General features: G+C 49.5%; 1 protein-coding gene across 1 annotated transcript; it reads right to left on the minus strand.

Moving 5' to 3' along the window:
* Positions 1 to 9,907: 9,907 nt before the first annotated feature.
* LOC119336670 (glycerol-3-phosphate acyltransferase 1-like) lies at positions 9,908 to 15,301 on the minus strand. Its single transcript, XM_037608735.1, has 2 exons — positions 14,537 to 15,301; positions 9,908 to 10,768 (listed from the first exon to the last, which is right to left on the minus strand). The coding sequence occupies exons 1-2, from the start codon at positions 15,269 to 15,271 to the stop codon at positions 9,908 to 9,910; spliced, it is 1,596 nt and encodes a 531-aa protein (XP_037464632.1). The 5' UTR covers positions 15,272 to 15,301.
* Between the last annotated feature and the right edge of the window lie 4,917 nt (positions 15,302 to 20,218).

Here is a 20,218-nt window from a genome sequence, read left to right on the forward strand (position 1 = left end):
TGCAGCTAAGCCTCCGAGTGAGAGGTTTGCTCTTCACTCGGTAGGATTTTTGATTACTTAGGTGAGTACTTGGACTGCAGCTAAGTCCCCGAGTGAGAGGTTTGCTCTTCACTCGGTAGGATTTTTATAACTTAGGCGAGTACTTGGACTGCAGCTAAGCCCCCGAGTGAGAGGTTTGCTCTTCACTCGGTAGGATTTTTATAACTTAGGCGAGTACTTGGACTGCAGCTAAGCCTCCGAGTGACAGTCTGGCTTACCACTCGGCAGGATTTTTATAACTTAGGCAAAACGGATTCGCGGCTAAGCCACCCACTGAGGGGAAATTTTATTAGACAAAATGAAAAGTGACAAAAATTATGGAGGAACTATGACACTATTATTTTGAGGTCCATGAACTACAGAAGTACTTTATTGCAACTCATCCAAGTGATAAAACTTAAGTGTAAAATGGGCAGAGTAGTTCCGCGTTCCAAGCTCGGGGCTCGTCGATATTATGCTCGACGTTGTAAAGACGGTACGCCCCGTTGTGGAGAACCTTGGTGACGATGAAGGGACCTTCCCAAGAAGGAGCAAGCTTGTGTGGTTTGTGCTGATCCACTCGGAGAACCAAATCTCCTTCCTGGAAGGCTCGACCTCTCACATTTCTGGCGTGGAAACGACGCAAATCTTGTTGGTAGATGGTCGACCGGATCAGAGCCATCTCCCTTTCTTCCTCTAAAAGGTCGACTGTGTCCTGCCGTGCTTGTTCAGCTTCTGCTTCGTTGTAGATTTCAACTCGAGGAGCATTGTGGAGAAGATCACTCGGCAAGACTGCTTCAGCTCCGTAGACCAAGAAGAATGGAGTTCTTCCGGTCAACCGATTAGGTGTGGTCCGCAGTCCCCAAAGCACTGAGGGAAGTTCGTCGACCCAAGCTCCAGCTGCATGCTTGAGATCACGCATCAGTCGGGGTTTCAATCCCTTGAGAATCAGGCCATTGGCTCGCTCTGCTTGTCCATTCGACTGCGGATGGGCGACTGAAGCGTAGTCGACCCGTGTGCCTTGAGAGTTACAGAAATCTCTGAATTCCTCCGAGTCAAAGTTTGACCCATTATCCGTAATGATGCTGTGCGGGACTCCATATCTGAATATTAGTTCCCTGATGAAGCTAACAGCAGTACCGGCGTCAAGGTTCTTGATTGGTTTAGCCTCAATCCACTTGGTGAACTTGTCGACTGCCACCAGTACATGCGTGAAGCCACTTCGCCCTGTTCTCAAAGGACCGACCATGTCCAACCCCCATACTGCGAAAGGCCAGACGAGTGGAATGGTCTTCAGGGCTGATGCAGGCTTGTGCGACATATTCGAGTAAAACTGACATCCCTCGCACTTATCCACTATCTCCTTTGCCATCTCATTCGCCTTTGGCCAGTAAAATCCGGCTCGGTATGCTTTGGCCACGATGGTCCGAGAGGATGCGTGATGACCACAGGTCCCCGAGTGAATATCATTAAGAATGATTCGACCTTCTTCCAGCGTTATGCACTTCTGACCGACTCCAGACGCGCTTTCTGTGTATAACTGTCCTTTGATTACGGTAAAGGCCTTAGATCGGCGGACGATCTGTCGAGCCTCTTCCTCATCCTCCGGGAGCTCTTTTCTCAGGATATACGCGATATACGGAACCGTCCAATCGGGAATGACCACCAAGATCTCCATGACCAAGTCGACCACTGCTGGGACTTCAACCTCAGTCGGATCTGTGGCACTCTTGGGCTGTGAAGCTTCTTCGGTGAAAGGATCTTCTTTGACTGACGGAGTGTGTACATGCTCCAAGAACACACCACTCGGAATGGCTTCTCTCTTGGAACCTATCTTTGCTAGATCATCAGCTGCTTGATTTTTCAGTCGGGGTATATGATGGAGCTCCAACCCCTCGAACTTCTTTTCCAGCTTCCTCACCGCACTGCAGTATCCAGTCATGGCTGGGCTTCTCACGTCCCACTCCTTCATCACTTGATTGACCACCAAATCCGAGTCGCCATAGACCATCAGGCGACGGACGCCAAGTGAAATGGCCATGCGCAACCCATATAAGAGGGCCTCATATTCTGCCTCATTGTTGGAGGAATCAAAGTGAATCTGGAGCACATATCTGAGCTTATCTCCTCTGGGGGAAACCAGGACAACCCCAGCACCGGAACCATTCAACATCTTAGAGCCATCAAAGAACATGGTCCAATGCTCCGAGTGAACTTCAGTCGGCTGCTGCTGTTCAATCCACTCGGCGAGGAAATCTGCTATTGCCTGGGACTTAATGGCTTTCTTTGCCTCAAACTTGATATCAAGGGGAAGAAGTTCAATCGCCCACTTGGCCACTCGACCAGTTGCATCTCTGTTGTGCAAAATCTCTAATAGTGGAGCGTCGCTGACGACTGTGATGGAATGATCAGAGAAATAATGAGCAACCTTCTTTGTGGTCATGTATATTCCATACACAAGCTTCTGATAATGAGGATATCTCTGCTTGGATGGAGTCAAGACTTCAGACAAATAATACACTGGGCGCTGAACTTTGAGAGCTTTTCCTTCTTCTTCCCGCTCGACCGCTAGCACAGTACTGACGACTTGTCCTGTGGCTGCGATATAGAGCAACAGAGGCTCTTTGCTGATTGGAGCAGCAAGCACCGGCTGGGTGGAGAGCAGAGCTTTTAGCTCGGCAAACACTGCATCAGCTTCTGGAGTCCACTCGAACTTGTCTGCCTTCTTCATCAGTCGGTAAAGAGGCAATGCCTTTTCACCGAGTCGTGAGATGAATCGACTTAATGCGGCCAAGCATCCAGTAAGCTTCTGGACATCGTGCACTCGCACAGGGCGTTTCATTCGGAGAATAGTGCCGATCTTCTCTGGATTAGCGTCGATTCCTCGTTTGGAAACGAGAAAACCAAGTAACTTGCCACCAGGAACTCCAAATGTGCACTTTGATGGATTGAGCTTGATATCATACCTTCTGAGGTTGGCAAATGTTTCAGCGAGATCAGCGAGCAGGTCGGAACCTTTTCGTGACTTGACAACGATATCATCCATATACGCTTCCACATTCCGACTGATTTGAGTGAGTACACACTTCTAAATCATTCGCATAAATGTGGCTCCGGCATTCTTGAGGCCGAATGGCATGGTGATATAGCAGAAGCACCCGAATGGAGTGATGAAAGCTGTTTTTACCTCGTCGGGTCCGTACAGACGGATCTGGTGGTACCCGGAGTAGGCGTCTAGAAAAGACAGTCTCTCGCATCCCGCGGTCGAGTCAACAATTTGATCTATGCAAGGGAGAGGAAAATGATCTTTCGGGCAGGCCCGGTTGACGTGCTTGAAATCAATGCACATTCGGAGTGATTTGTCTTTCTTAGGGACCATGACGACATTAGCGAGCCACTCGGAGTGGTATATCTCTCGGATAAATCCTGCCGCCAACAGTCGAGCCACTTCCTCACCAATGGCTTTTCTCTTCTGGACGGCGGACCGCTGAAGATGCTCTTTAACTGGTTTTGCAGATGAGTCGACTCTTAGGCGATGCTCAGCCAGTCCCCTGGGAACACCTGGCATGTCAGCGGGCTTCCATGCAAAAATGTCCCGGTTCTCACGGAGGAACTGGATGAGCGCTTCTTCCTATTTTGGGTCGAGTGTTGTGGAGATGCGGGTCGGAGCTGCATCGGGGTCGGTTGGGTGAATGTGAACAGGCTTCGTCTCACCGGACGACTGAAATGCAGACTCTGTGGCGGGTTTCTTAGATCGCAGCAAGTCACTCGGATCTGCGTTTTGCTTGTATTCTTCGAACTCGACCGCTGTCACTTGGGAATCAGCAATCTTTGAGCCTTTCTGGAAGCACTCTTCTGCCTTTTTCCGATCACCGGTGACAGTGATCACTCCTTTGGGGCCGGGCATCTTCAATTTGAGGTACACGTAACATGGTCGAGCCATGAACCGCGCATAAGCTGGTCTCCCCAAAATGGCATGATATGCACTCTGAAAATCCACGACCTCGAACGTCAACTACTCTTTGCGAAAATGTTTCGAATCACCAAACACCACGTCCAGAGCTATTTGGCCGAGTGACTCGGCTTTCTTTCCTGGTATAACTCCATGAAAGCTCATGTTACTGGTGCTCAGTCGGGACATCGGAATCCCCATTCCTTTCAGTGTGTCTGCATACAGCAAATTCAACCCACTACCACCGTCCATAAGCACTTTTGTCAGTCGAGTGCCTTCAACAACTGGATCGACCACCAAAGCTTGCCTCCCAGGGGTGGCAATATGAGTCGGGTGATCAAATTGGTCGAAGGTGATGGGTGTTTGGGACCATTTCAGATAGTTTTCTTTTGCTGGGGCAACCATGTTCACCTCACGGTTAATAACTTTCAATCGACTCTTGCTCTCCACATCTGCAAAGATCATTAGAGTAGAGTTGATATGGGGATATCCTTCCTCACTGTCCTCCTTGTCTTCGACCTTGTCCGACTCCTTCTCCTTGTTAATAGACTGTTTTCCCTGAAACTGCTGGATCAGGAGTCGACATTGGCGAGTGGTGTGCTTCGGGTAGATGATATTCCCCTCTTCGTCTTTCTTCGTGTAGATGTGACACGGCATATCCATCACATCGTTCCCTTCTTTATCCTTTACCTTCTTAGGGTTCCAGGATCCTTTTGGTTTCCCTTTAAACTTTCCCTGAGTCACGGCCAGAGCCTCTCCAGGAGCTGCCGGTTCAGCCTTCCGCTTCTGTTTCCGACTGGTGTTTCCCTTTTCCGACTGACTCGGCTTGTGCTTGCCGCTTCGGAGTCGGTCTTCTTCTTCGCCATTGGCGTACTTGGTAGCAATCTCCATCATCCGACTCAAGGTCATGTCACCGGTTCGACCAAACTTCAAGCTCAATTCTCTGTTCTTGACGCCATCTTTAAAGGCGCAGACTGCCTGATGATCAGACACATTCTCCACAGTATGGTGCAAAGTGATCCATCTCTGAATATACTCTCTGAGAGTCTCATTGGTTTTCTGCACGCAGACTTGCAACTCCGTCAGTCCAGCCGGTCGCTTGCAAGTTCCTTCAAACGTTCTGATGAACACTCGGGACAGATCTTCCCAAGTGTAAATGCTGCTAGGAGGTAATTGAGTCAACCATGCCCTGGCAGAACCTTCCAGCATGAGGGGCAAATGCTTCATGGCCACCTCGTCGTTCCCACCACCAATCTGAACCGCCACTCGGTAGTCCTCAAGCCAAGTTTCAGGCTTAGACTCACCAGTGAACTTGCTGACTCCTGTTGCCAACCTGAAATTGGGAGGGATAACTGCGGCTCTGATAGCTTTGCTGAAACATTCAGGACCAGAAACATGAGCTCGACTGCTCGTGGGCGCATCTCTGTCGAGTCTGCCTTGATGGGCTCTGTTCCGGTCTACCAAACCTTGCACGATAATGGATCGCGCGTCGAAGCCTGGTTCTCTTGGGTCGACTAGAACTCTTCGCCCCGTACTGAACTGACGCCTGTCATCTTGCTGCCGAGGAGCGTAAGACCCACCCCTCGGAGGGGAATTGGGCACTCGACGCCTATCATCTCGGTCGAGTCGGTCACCATATTGGTCTCGCCGATTCTCGCGCCCTTCACGCCGCGGAGGCGATCTGGGACTATGAGCCGACTGAACCGTATTCGCAGCGACGGATCGACTGTGAATTCTGTTGCACGACTGCGACACGGCCGAATTCTGGTCTCCTGTTGCCCGGAGCAGATCCCTGATCTGCATCAAGCCTCTGCCAGCTTCCGACTGAGAGGGTTGGATGGACTCTGCTATACGGGTCGCAGCTGCTAAATTTTGGATTGGGGTTCGATATACCTGAGTCGGCGGGAAGAATTGACGTCGACTGGTGTCGGGAATTCGTTGCCGCGCGCGCTCGTCGAGTGCCCGCTGAAGATTCTCCAGTCGAGTGCGTTCGGCCAAATTGGCCAAACGTACCTCCTCCAAGGCGCGAGCCTCGGGGGTTTCTCCTGCGATGGGAGTACGCAGAACATCCACGTTCCTGCGGCGAAGTTCCTCTCTTTGCAGAGAGTCGAGTGGCTCGGGCTGGTACTCTTCGTGGTCTCGTGCGGGGTCGCCTCCGTCGCCTGCTCCACCATCACGGGCGAAGCCAGGGGGACTGCGGGGCCCGTCGACCATCAGAATTTCTGCCGCGGGATCACTGCTATCGCACTCGGATGCGGTCTCTACGGAACCAGTCGACAGATCGAACAGGCCGTAGAGAGATTCGTCGGGCTCGATTGCCGCAACTTGGGTGGTGGCCGTATGGCGAGCCACCGCGTGCCTCACCCACCGCTGAATCCTCGACCGGCCCGAGCGCTTGCGCTGACGGGAGACCGGGAGGGTGGTCGATGGGGATGTCGACCGATACGGGGTCGACGGTTGCCGCAGCAGAACGCCGCGGACACATGCGCGAAAATGTGTCGCACCGCGGACGGGGAGCGCATCAACGTCGAGTGGAGCCTCCTGGAGCCAGGCGGAGTCGTCGGCGATGAAGGTGAGAGCGCCGAGACGGATCTCTCGACCCTCGACCAAAAATCCAGCAGCCACCATGATGAAAGTACTCGGAAGAATCGCAACTTCTCCACAAAATTGCTAAAACACCTGCCCCACGGTGGGCGCCAACTGTCGTGGTTCTAAGCCTGACAGTAGAGTGGGGGGTAGGTATGGAGAGGCAAGGTCCTAGCTATGGAGAGGTTGTAAACACAAGGGATGTACGAGTTCAGGCCCTTCTCGGAAGAAGTAAAAGCCCTACGTCTCGGAGCCCAGAGGCGGTCGAGTGGATTATATGTATATGAGTTACAGGGTGCCGAACCCTTCTGCCTGTGGAGGGGGGTGGCTTATATAGAGTGCGCCAGGACCCCAGCCAGCCCACGTAGGAGAGGGTTTAAGGTGAGTTAAGTCCGGGGCGTTACTGGTAACGCCCCACATAAAGTGTCTTTACTATCATAAAGTCTACTTAATTACAGGCCGTTGCAGCGCAGAGTGCCTCTTGACCTTCTGGTGGTCGAGTGAGTCTTCGCGGTCGAGTCCTTCAAGGCAGTCGAGTGTGTCTCTCGTTGGTCGACTGGAAGGTGACCTCTTCTAAGGGTGTCCTTGGGCAGGGTACTTAGATCAGGTCTGTGGCCCTACCCTAGGTACATGACCCCATCAGTACTCTCTCTCGATTTTTCTCCACTACAACCCGTCAGCGGGTGCTCTCAACTTCCCGTCTTTCTTACAGTCCTCACTGTGCCATCGCATCAACTTGGTATGCTCTTTGTTTCTGAACAGTCGTTTCAATCATGGTATTATAGGAGCATACCACATCACCTTCGCAGGAACTCTCTTCCTGCGGGGCTCGCTGTCAACATCACCAGGGTCATCTCGTCTGGTCTTATACCGCAATGCACCGCATACCGGGCATGTGTTCAAATCCTCGTACGCACCATGGTAGAGGATGCAGTCATTAGGGCATGCATGTATCTTCTGCACCTCCAATCCTAGAGGGCATACGACCTTCTTTGCTGCGTATGTACTGTCGGGCAATTCATTATCCTTTGGAAGTTTCTTCTTCAATATTTTCAGTAGCTTCTCAAATCCTTTGTGAGGCACAGCATTCTCTGCCTTCCACTGCAGCAATTCCAGTACGGTACCCAGCTTTGTGTTGCCATCTTCGCAATTGGTGTACAACCCTTTTTTGTGATCCTCTAACATGCAATCGAACTTCAGCTTCTCCTTTTGACTTTCGCATTGCGTCCTTGCATCGACAATGACCCAGCGGAGATCATCATCATCGGGCACATTGTCTAGTTCCTCTTGATCTTCAGCAGCTTTCCCCGTTGCAGCATCATCGGGCACATCATCTGGTTCCTCTAGATCTTCAGCAGCTCCCCCCGTTGCAGCATCACCGTATTCATGGGGCACATAGTTGTCATCGTCCTCTTCTTCTTCGCCGTCTTCCATCATAACCCCTATTTCTTCGTGCCTCGTCCAAACATTATAGTGTGGCATGAAACCCTTATAAAACAGGTGGGTGTGATAGATTTTCCGGTTAGAGTAAGACTTCGTATTCCCACATTTAGTGCATGGACAACACATAAAACCATTCTGCTTGTTTGCCTCAGCCACTTCGAGAAAATTATGCACGCCCTTAATATACTCGGAGGTGTGTCTGTCACCATACTTCCATTGTCGGTTCATCTGCGTGCATTATATATAATTATGTGTGTCAAAAGTAAGAAAATCAGACAAATATCTATCTAAAGTAAGAAAATCAGACAAGTATCAGAAAGAAGATAAGAACAAGAGGCTCACCATGGTGGTGCCGGTGATGAGATCGGTGTGGGCGATCAACGGCGGTGAAAACATGGACGGGGCATGACGAACCGCTAAACCTAGACAAATCTCGGGAAAAATGGAGCTCCGAGGTCGAGCTTCGAGAGGAGAAAGCTTAACTAGTGTGGCTCGAGCATTTCATCGAATACCTCATGTGCATAGGAGGTGAACTAGAGCACCCAAATGCCCTCCCCTCGCAGGCTTGAAAAAACAGAGCACTGTGGAGTGCTCTGTCGCGGCGATGGGTATATATAGGCAATTTATTTGTCCCGGTTCGTGGCACGAACCAGGACTAAATCCCACCCTCCTACACCGGTTCAAGGCATGAACCCGTACCAATGGCTGTGGGCCAGGAGCAAGGTCCATTGGTCCCGGTTCGTGCCTAGAACCGGGACAAATGGGTCCAGACGAACCGGGACCAATGCCCACGAGGCCCCGGCCGCCCCCCTGGGCTCATGAACCGGGTCTAATACCCCCCATGGGTCCCGGTTCATGAAGAACTGGGACTAATGGGCTGGCCAGGCCCGAACGATAGCCCTGTTTTCTACTAGTGTGTTATGGTCGGCTGGAGCGGCATCTTACCATGGTGGCACATTTGTTTGTCCTATGCTACTCCCAATCTCTTGTCTCCTTGTTCTTCGGTAGCTTGGCACCAATGCTTGCGAGTTGCACTTGGTGGTCGCCATCTGCATCTTCTAGACGTCGTTCGTGGTGGACGGCTATGGCAAGGAGTGGACCCGACAATGGCTCCAAGATCGAGCATGCCCTAGGGATTGTTGCTTGCTTGGATGCTCCTTTGTCATCTTCTTTTGATATCTTGAACTCGGCAGCTGGAGCTATGGATCGAACAAGGATACGTGTCCAGTGAGAGACAAGGGTGGCTAGGGTGGTTTGCTGTCCTCTGGTGGATTTGCTAGCTATTTCCGACGCCCTCGGATTCAACCTCCAGTTGGGAGGCCCATTGCTCCTTGCCTGATGGCACGTTTTTGGCCGGAGATGGTGGAAATGCATCTCTGGGGAGGTCGTCGATTGATCCAGGGTCCTTTGTCTTGCTTGATTTTTCTTTTGCAGACTATAATGTAAATTAGGAGGGCATGTTTGCATTTCTGTTGTTCTTTCAGGTCTTTTGTGCAAGAGTTGTAAAACTTATGTTATAATTAGGCCAACCTTGGGACACTTTAATCCATTCCCCTTGTTAAAAAAGAGTTACACAGATTGCATACCCACCGCATGACTCTATGCACAGATTCTCCTTATGTGAGGGCAAAATACAAAGACGTTCCTTCATCACAAAGAAAATAGAATGAAGTTTCCGGCGAAATTGCATGTGCTGGTCAAAGTCCTATAATTCTTTCCAAACATCCATTTGAAAAAGGGATCCAACCCAAACATGTGCTTATTGACTTTGACAGCAAACAAGTTTCCTTTGCACAGGAGCAAACTGAAAAGAAAAATCAAAAGACCCATTAGGTCCATGCACAGTGCGTTAACTTTGGCGAAATTTAATTACAGGACGCATGCATTTGCATAAAACATACTTGGCTGCTAATTGGAGACCACGCCGTTGTTGCCAGCGAGCATCATGTACTTGTCGCGGCGACGAAACCCGGTGCATTCAAAACCGAGCGCCTCACCGAGCCGATGTTGGATCCAGTTTGCCACTTCAACACCGATCCTTCCCCCGGCGCACGTCTGATCCCGTGGTACAGGGCCCAGGAACTCCACCCGGTATGAGGGGGCTGGGTTGGCCAAGAACGCTATGGAGTCGAGCCACTTGTGTCCGCTCGTTGTTGTGCCATACAATAAAGTCACTTGCGCATCCATCGCCACGGGCACCATGTCGTCGGCCAACTCAGCGAAAAGCGGGCTGAAGCGCAACAGGTAAGGCTCGCGACAGGTCGTGCCCTCGGGGCAGACCGCGAGGTCCCCTTGCTCTAGTAGTTGAGATATGGTTTGGGCATCGCGGTCGCGGTCACGGGTCAGCCGCACTGTTCTTATGGGTGCCAAGATCTCCGAGAGACGGCTTAGACTATATGTTACAGTCGACACGGGCTTCTGTAGTGCCACGGTGAGCATGACTGGGTCGAGCAACGTCCGGTGTGTGCACACAAACAAGACTCCCCTGGGCTTGGCGCCATCCCCTGCGGAGCGACACCCAGAGGTGCGGAAACGGACTCCAAAGAACGCGCTAGCTGCAAAGCTGATCTTGTAGGGCAAGATGATGCCGATGGAGATGCGGATGACGGAGAGGACGAGCCCGAGTGGCAGAAATAGGAAGAATGCAAGCATGGCCGATGAGGTAGGGAAGAAGGCGAGGCGGCCGTCATGGAAGATGAGAGGCCTCGGGTACCTCTGGCGTGGCAGCTGGGCAGTCTTGGCGTACTCCGTGCTCACGACATGAAGTTCCTTCAATAATTATTTCAAAATTAGATCCATAAGCCAATTATAACGACACACTAGTACTGACTTGAAAAGCAAAAAAGACATTTAAATGATCCCTAATGTTGTCTGCAAACTATGAGCCTTAACTAATAAAAACCATAATTCTTCGCAACTTATATTTTCTCAATTTCACATATAAGTGATGTTTCATATCGATTCCGCAAAAAAAAGTGATGTTTCATATATAGACGTCAGTTTATAAGACGTAACTTTAACCAACTGGAATTTTCTAATCCTTGGATCATATGACCATCGTGTAGCGAGCTTCATGTAGCAACTTAATAAAAAATCATATATAAGTTCCAAAATATTGCAAAATATATATATGCACGCATACTCGTAAGTAAACACATATACATGCATTTCGCAAATAAATATAATAAGTTACAAGTTTTGAGTAAAAAATAAGTTCGTGCACACCGAGCTATAATAAAACTGTCCAACAAAGAGAAACCAGTGGATCCATCAATTATGATCTCAGTTGTCTGTGCTTTAAAGTCTAACTATAATATCTACTCTCGTGTTTTTTCTAATCAGTACGATCTAGCATTTCGATCCATCCATGCCCTATCTACACACCGTACCATGCGAAATCAAGTCTAGCTGTAACTTAACTTTTAAAAATTATTTGACACAATTCTAACACATATACATATGATCTACCTTTGTACACCCTTTATTATCAATCTTTCCACACATGATGTTTTGCTAATAAATTGTTTTAATAGAGCTTGGATTTGTTAAATTTAGTTGTGGGTTGTGTCGCTGGAAATACATGTTGGCTCTCAAGTCTTGTCCCCCCTTTAAGAGTTTGATGTTCACAAAGTCATCCTGGAGTCCGACTCTCAAGCCTCAAGGTGTGGTGCGCAAGGTTTCAATTCAACAAAAACATCTCTTGGCGAATGGTATGGTTGTGTAAGAGGTGAAGGAACTGTTAGAATATTTTTAGGAGTTCATGGTTAGTTTTGTGCGACATTCGGATAATAATGTCGCCCATAGTTTTGCTAAGGAAGGCTGCTCGAATAAAAGAGGTCATCTCGAAGTGTATCGCAATCTAATTATATAAAGGAAGCAAATCCAAGAACAAGGAAACAGCGTTGGCCAGACCATGGCCTGCTCCTGCTGCGGGATGGGTTGCCCTTTCGGTTAACGGTTCGTTCTCCTCAGACGGGACCACGGGTTCAGGGCTGGTCCTCAGGAATCTGGATGGAAGCTTGATCATTGCTGCTTATCGACACCTCTTTTTCTGCAACAATGCCCTTGAAGTGGAACTACATGCAATTAGGGAGGGTCTAGTGCTAGCTTTGGAGCGATCAGACCTTCCCGTGGTAATCCAATCTGACTCTTCGACGACACTTTCTTCATTCGCCTCAGATATTCTTGATCGATCAACTTATGGTCATTTAGTCACGGAGATTAAGAATAGGGTGTAGCAGATCGCCTGGCGACCATGGGGGAGTAGGGTGTAGCACGGCTTGTTGGCTACAGAATTTCCCCATCATGTATCGGTGAGCTTTTGCTAGCTGACTATAACTCTGCATCTATAGAATAAAACACTTTTACCCCCGCAAAAAGAAAATTCCAACTAAAATATCATTTGGGGATCTGCGCCGTCCTTTATTTATTTTATGTAGGAGTCATCCTATACACGCTAAACACACAATGCTGCACAGACGATTTGCAGAGACGACACTGAAGATCACGCCATCCCATGCACCCGAGCAGCCAGGACTGCTCCACCGTTTGATATGAGCGTGGGCTGCATGTCGTGAGTATTCTTTTGTAACATGAGATTCTGTTCTAACATGTACTATACACATGAGTGGGACTGGATGCATACATAGCATTATTTCTTTGCAAAAGCAAGTGTATTCAATAAATGTTACCTTAAGTACGAACAGTGATGAGCCTATGCGCGGTCCCGATCCCTGGTGCGTCTACTGGTAGGTTCCAAACTTCCCCGTCCCTATTCCCTTAAATAAATAGTTGTGGGTTGCGAATATGCTTAACACCAAACGAGCATGCACCTTCAATATGCCTGGCATTATCATTAGTAAGCTTCATTATGTACTCCCTCTGTTCCAAAATGGGTGACTCAACTTTGTACTAATTTTAGTATAAAGTTGGTTCATCTATTTTGGAACGGAGGGATATACTATGATGTTTCATAGTGGAGTAGTTCTGACCTGTGGCTACACATGGTCACGTGGTACAATAACCACACTCAATTCCCTCCAATTATAATAACATCCACCATCCTACCCAAGGCGTCTCGGGGGTGGTCTTCTTAACCTAGCGCAGCCACCCCAACCCTCACCCTCCGGCCACGCCATCATCAGAGGATGTGGCCGGGTTAAGCTTGTGCGGCTGACTGCGGTGTGGCTCTCTCTCTTACGGTGGTCCCTCGGTCCGTAGGGCAGCAGCACAAGGTGGCCTGGCAACGTGCGTCAGGGCATCGAAGGCTGGCGGAGGTGCTCCGAATCAACAGGAGTAGCGCGTGCGGTGCCTCCAGGAGCCAGGTGTCGGGCAGTTGTGCAAGAGGGCTTTGCCGGTGCAGGACGGTGGATCTGCTCCACCTTGGCCGGATACAAGACGACAATTGTTGGTGGTGGGCTGCGTCGGGTGTGCAGGCCTCATGGCCCAGATCTGGTGGCGTTGCATCGACCATTGCGCTGCGATCAAGTTGCGCACATCGGATCCAACAGTTTGTGGTGTTGCGCCGGACTGAGATCTATGGACGGTGTCTTGAGGCAGGGGGCATGGATATGCTATGTGTGTATCTGTTCGGATCACGAAAAGTGGTGTGAACGTCACATGATGACTTCAATTAGATGGTGCTTCTCAAAGACCAATCTCGAGCTATATGGTGAAAACCCGAGGTCTGACTCTTATTGGTTACATTCGGCAATGACGATGTTTCTTGTGTCGATATCTTGTTGGATGCGTTGTTCGGATTTGCTCGGCCTTGTTTCTTCAGGGTGAAGACTCATGATCTGGCATTTGATAGTTTGATCCGGCGACAACGCGGCTTGTGCGTTGGTTCCTTCCTGAAGGTGTTTCCTTTGTAGAATCCTTCTTGTTCTATTGGTGATGTCAAGACATGTTGGTCCGGATATGGTTGCTCCTATAGATTATTGATAATGTTTGATCACTTGGGAGTTCTTTTTCCTTTTTATTCCACCAGGTATCCGGTATTGTTTGATTTTATTAGTTGCGTGCGTGTGTGTGTGTGTGTGTGTGCATCCTAACTATCCAGATAACAAATATGTGGCCATTGCTTTTGTATCCTGTTGATGCTTTATTTTAAGTTAATAAAATCCATCCTTTGTTGAAAACAAATTATAATGCAGACTGTTGAGAACTTAATTATGTCATTTTCCAACTGTAGCCCGAGCATGATAGTGATGTAATACAGCCAAGTATCTTTCGGCTTTACACCAAATGTTTCCCCTTAAACGATGATTTCACAATGCAAGTGTGCAAGTTAGGCATGTGTTTTAAATTAGATCTTTAAGTTGATTAATTTGACAAATGAAACACATGAAATGTGCCACAAAAAAAAATATGGTAAGAAACTTCGTATATATTTTGCTAGTCAAGTAGACAGGCTAAAAACTTGTGTCCGACTTATATTCCCATCTGCAGCGAGTGCTAATAGAGGAACGGAAATCTATAGAAAGCACGCTAGTTTTTAAAAGAAAAACTATAGAAAGCACACACGTACGTACGGACCTTGCAGTAGGGGATGAAGAGGTGGTTCAGTGGGTTGGAGGTCCCGACGACGGCAACGTCGGCCATGGCACCGTCAGCTCCGAGCACCTCCTTCAGGGCCTTCTGCCTCATGCCCGGCCCTGGCCTGCACAGTAGCCCGGTGAAGTAGCATCCGTTCCTAATTTTAAACATCTGAAGTTCACGTCCCACCACCACGTCCGCGGACATGTACTCCTTCAGGAACCACTCCGCCATGACCCTCGGCGCGCTCGTCACGGCCACCTTCCTTCCAGCCGGCAGCCACAGTTGGTCGTACACGTGCGCGTTGAGCCTCTCCATGTAGAACTTGGGCAAGACGGCCCGGGCGACGAGGTCGGTGTCCCGTGGCCTGAGCCCGACGAAGGTGACGAACGCCATGACCTGGACGCCGGCGTCCGTGTGCTCTCCCAGGATCCATACGAGGGGGAAGCAGCAGAGCAGGAGCAGCGCCCGGATCAGGCCACCACCCTCGCAGGCCATGAGCATGAAGTAAGGGAAGAGGGCGGTGGACCTCAGGAGCCCGCCGTCGAAGTCGCACACTACCGTCCTATCGCCGGCGGATGGGATAGTGCACCTGGAGGCGGCAGCGGTGGATGGCTTGGTGGCGCAGGAGTTACGGTAGTTCCGGACGCCATTGCTGCCGAGCTTCCTGGCGGCGCGGTACAAGTTGATGACCCAATTAGTGGCTATCTTGGGTAGAACGGCGTGGAAGACCATCTCCTACTTCGGTGCTTCCTCGGACGTGTGTCCCAAAACGGTACTTGTGCAAGCTTCAATAGGTACCCGCCAACCTATGCTCCTGCCAGAAGCTCAGTTTTCTACCACAAATGGTGAAGTGTTTGTGGCATAGAAACAGAGACAATGAAGAAGGGTCTCAGTCGCACTGCGGGAGGCGGGTGCGTTTTGTAGAGAAAATCATCGGGAATGGATGGATATATATGGGGTGGGGAGCGTGCGAGGAAAGGGACTACACAAAAGAAATTAAAGGGGGTGGGTGGGAGAAGCCAGGGAATGGTCCTGAAAGTGTGAAACGACGGGGCTAGTAGATGGGAGAATCCAAATAACACTACAAACTCTGCCGAAAAAGGATTTCCCCCGTTTTGTACTACAAATCAACCAACCGATACATCCAAAGATAGGTGTTGGGGCGGACGCAGTACAATCACACCCAAAAGAAACGAAAGAGAAACAACAAGAGAACAAAATGCTGACAACGGGGGATCGACGGAAACGAAGAAGCTTCACGACCACTGCACCCGCCGAAGATCTTCCACCACACTCCAAGGCTCCGGAGCACCGGTACCAATCAACACCTCCAAGAAGGACATCGACGATGACGATGCTGCTGCCAAAGGTTTCCCCCGGTACGTGACGAGGCGAGAGGAAGGGTCGCCCCCGACGCCCTCCTGGAAGGTCCGGCGGCACCCACCGGCGTCGCCGCGTTGGTGTCGGACAGGCCGACAGGGGTTTCCCCCGATCCCAACCTTCACCTCGGATGCTCCAGAGCCTGCCACCAAACCGACCACCATCTTGCGCCACCATGGTCATGAAGCCTCCACGCCGTCTCACCACGACACCAAGAAGTGAGGCCTAGACAACGGGGAATAGGAGCCGGGACTAGGGGCCGCAGCACCGTCGGCACGCGGGAGGGCACAACCTTCACCGTCAACGACGGTAGCCGACCGGACACAATAGCAGGAGCATACCAGGGCCGTGGGCCCACAGGCCTGGCCGGGATCTCCATGCCCGTAAAGCTCCCGCCATCGCGCTGCAGCAGGCACGCCGTCGGCATCGCCGCCCCCCGTCCGAGCTGCTCCTCCTCCGCACCACACAGACGACGACGAAGCCACGTCGGGGGCCGGCCCGCTGCCGGCCAACCTGCGCCACCACGCCGTCTCGCCGCCAAGGAGCCGCACCACTACCTACAAACTCTTGATCGATGGCTGTAACTCACTGAACAAATGGGATTAGGGCTGGACATGAGGCAAGCCGAGCCGAGTTTGATCCGAGCTAGGCTTTGGCTCGCCCGTCAGTGAGCTGGTTCAGCTCGGCTCGGTTGGTCGAACCAGCCTTATTCTAGTGGCTCGATTCGTCTTGCCTCTTGCTCGGTCCAGCCCGAGCGAGCGGCTCGTGTGAGTGAGTGTCGGTGTGTATGTTGAGTGTGCATGGGACCGCTTGTGCCGGTGTGTATGTTGAGTATGCACGCTGCCGGCCAAAGATGGCGAAGTGTGGCCGCTTGTGTGTGTGCAAAGTCTTCTCCGCATGGCCGGCTGCCGGGGTTATTGTCAGGAGAGGAGGACATGGACTGGAGGTCATACCTGCTTTTGCCGGGGACAGTGGCATGCTTGACGAGGAAGCGGGAGCGACGAACGGGCGGCGTCCAGTGCAGCTGCGAACAGGCACGCACCCTGTCGGTGTCGACGGCGAGGAGGACAGAGTCAGGTGGTGGCTGTTGAAATATATTGCCCACCTCCCTCCATCAGTTTGGACTTTTTGATGAGTTGGCTGGTGCATGAATTCAATATGGTATCCGAGACAAGAGGTATTGAGTTCAAGACTCTGCCAACGCAGTATTAAATAAAATGATTCCGCGTGCGGCCTATATCGATCCCATGTCTATGGACTAAAATAGCCTAGACGTGAGGGGGAGTGTTGAAATGTATTGCCCGCCTACCTCCCATCAGTTCAGACTTTTGGATGAGTTGACTGGTACATGAATTCAATATGGTGTCCGAGCCAATAGGTCTTGGATTCAAAACCCTGCCAACGCAGCATTAAATAAAACGATTCTGCGGCCTACTTCAATCCCACATCTAATGACTAAAACATCCTAGACATGAGGGGGAGTGTTAAAATATATTTCCCACCTTCCTCCATCAATTCAGACTTTTAGATGAGTTGGCTGAAGCATGAATTCAGTAGTTGCCACTGGCTGGACAGCGGCGTCGACTGCATTCGCTCGCTAGGGGTGGCACATGCGAATCGGGGTGCTTTGTAGCGGGCTTGGGCTGCTCATGTAGCTTCTATGTCTAGACAATGGGCTGACAATTATCTAAAGAAACTTAATTGGGCTGCGAAACAAGCCACCAAGCTGGATCGAGCGGGAACAGGCTTGGCTCAGTCGTCAAACGGGCCAAAATTTGCTAGCTCGGCTTGGCCTATTTTCTAGTTGGGCCGAGCTGGAGCGAGTTTCGTGCCGAGCCGAAAAGCTCGTTCGAGCGTCGAGTCCTAACTGGGATGCGTGGCTGATATTTTGTGTCGTGCATGAATCGGTTGCAAAAATATCGTCCATGTAGCTGTAAAAACGTATGTGCAAAAACCAAGGTTTCTCCTATATGCAAAATATTCAAGAAAACATGAGGCAAAATGGAGGCATGACAGCTCACACGGCCTTCCCAAGCTCTCCTCTTGTCCTTCATCACCTACCTCTACCCCCTTTATCACGGCTTCCATATCTTAGTGGGTCCACTACCTCTGATAACCAAGATCGTTACAACTTCATTGGCTCGCACACCCTCTGCCATGAAAGCCTCCTTGGATTGTTGCTAGTGTTCAGAGCCCCTGACATCTTCTCCTCAAGACAACATCCATAGTTTTAATATCAATCAAGTTGGACGAGTACGGAAGGCATGGTGGGTTTTTTGAACTCCAATGTAGGTACACCTCCTTTCATGAACCGTCGTTTGGGTATAGAGTTGTTCGGATCTGTTCATGCTTAGGATTTCTTTACAAAGGTGAACAATCATCATGGACAGATAACAATTTGAATCAACAAGGGCTGATGCAATGTAATAATTCGACATAATCAATTTGGTTTGCGAGTAATAACTAATAAATGCAAAGGGTTGCAAATCTCCTCATTTATTTTGTTCCTTGAATACATGGTCCATTTTCGGTGCAAAATTAAGTCATATATCAAACTAGACGATGCCCCACACGATTGCTGTGGGATTCTTGCTAAAAATGAAGTGCTAAATAAACTAAGACGATGTAAGAGTATTTTGCATGACTAAGTTTATAAAAAAATGTATGCATGAGTTGATGAGGTGGCATGCTTTGCATGAATTAATTAATGCAAAAAAGTAACTTATGACTATATGCATGACTGCATTGTTGCATGTGTTACAACTATTTAAGAATAGAAGATATATGAGGCGCGATGATCAATTCTAATTGACCGGCCACACTCATCCCTCTCTAGGAGAAAAGATAACGTGCGGTATGAGCACCCACCACCCAATGCTCTTACTAGGTGCTACCGCCTCTTCGACTTCAGACTTGAAAATTTCCATGAAGGGACCTAGGCTGGATCGCACAGGAAGCGGTCCGGAACCCTATTCCTCCCACTTACAACTATACAGAGAACAAGAAAACCATTCGCGAGGTAAGAGACCAAAATTCTTCCTCCAAAACACGGTAGCCACCGTCACCATTCCCATCTACAGTACTTCCTCCGTCTAGGTGAGTAAATCATCTTAGGTTGTGCACCGTGACCAAGAAGGAGAGAAAAACGAGAGACATTAATGTTTATTTGCTAATTAATAGCATTACAAGCAATGAACTAACCACTGCATGTCGTATTTGGTAATCTCAAGTCATTAAAGGCATGCACACCCCTTGTCTCTTATTGGTTGATATGTGAAGAAACAAGAAACGAGGTAGAAGTGCGCCTTAGTATTTTGGGTTTATTTGGTTTTCGTAAGATGACTTACACACCTAGACGGAGGGAGTAGTGGTCATCTCCATATCCGCTATCTCCACCATCACATCGCAATCAATGGCATTGTAAGACTTACAATCATTCATCTTAATGTACTTTTCCCTATAATGTCTTTTGCTTGTGATTGGGATACACTTCTCACCAGACGTCTGATGAGAAGGATTTCTTAGACCAGTCCTCAGCCTTCGATTTGTCTTTCATCCAACGGCCGAGATAACCAATGAAAAGCATGCGTTAGATTTCTCTAAAATGCCCTTTATTCATCACATTTGAGTAGTCCCCTCGGGCTAAGAGCAAAGGCCTAGCCTCATAATCACATATACGTGCATCAAGGGGCTATCAGTTTACTTTGAGTTAATGTAATTTCTGTGTGATGTGCAATGATTTTTTTCTCTTGTCTCTACCCTGATCCTAGGACTTGCAAGTACCCGAGACACCATGATATGAACAAGGAGAGGTAAAAGTGAATATAGGAGTGGAAGTCTATGCCGAACGACAGTGACGATAAATTTAGTATGGTAGCTGGAATTAAGTCTTTAGGGGTAGATAAGGTGCAGTCGTCAAACGCTCAACCCATTGCTCCGGTTATGCTTAATATTCGAGGTAACCCTGTTAGTCTGATAAAGCCCTGGTTGGACAATAGAACCTCGATGCAGCAGCAGTCGACCGTGGGGTTATTTGGCGGCATCTCCGTATATGTAACGTTGTTACCAATGCCATGTTTTTTTATCTAGATAGTATCCCAACAACAACAACAACAACAACAACAACAACAACAACAACAACAACAACAACAACAACAACAACAACAACAACAACAACAACGGCAACAACAAGAATAACAGCAGCAACAACAACAACATCAGTAACAACAACAGCAGCAGCAGCAACAACAACAACAACAACAACAACAACACCACCACCACCACCACCACCACCAACAA

Source organism: Triticum dicoccoides, chromosome 7B, assembly GCF_002162155.2.
Source record: "Triticum dicoccoides isolate Atlit2015 ecotype Zavitan chromosome 7B, WEW_v2.0, whole genome shotgun sequence".
In the NCBI taxonomy this organism is placed as follows: domain Eukaryota; kingdom Viridiplantae; phylum Streptophyta; class Magnoliopsida; order Poales; family Poaceae; genus Triticum; species Triticum dicoccoides.

Excerpts from the sequence above, each read along its gene's own strand:
- LOC119336670 (XM_037608735.1), bottom strand. The coding sequence starts at position 15,271 with ATGGTCTTCCACGCCGTTCTACCCAAGATAGCCACTAATTGGGTCATC. Across the intron at positions 10,769-14,536 it reads TCTTCATCCCCTACTGCAAG|GAACTTCATGTCGTGAGCAC; the intron begins GTCCGTACGTAC and ends TAATTATTGAAG.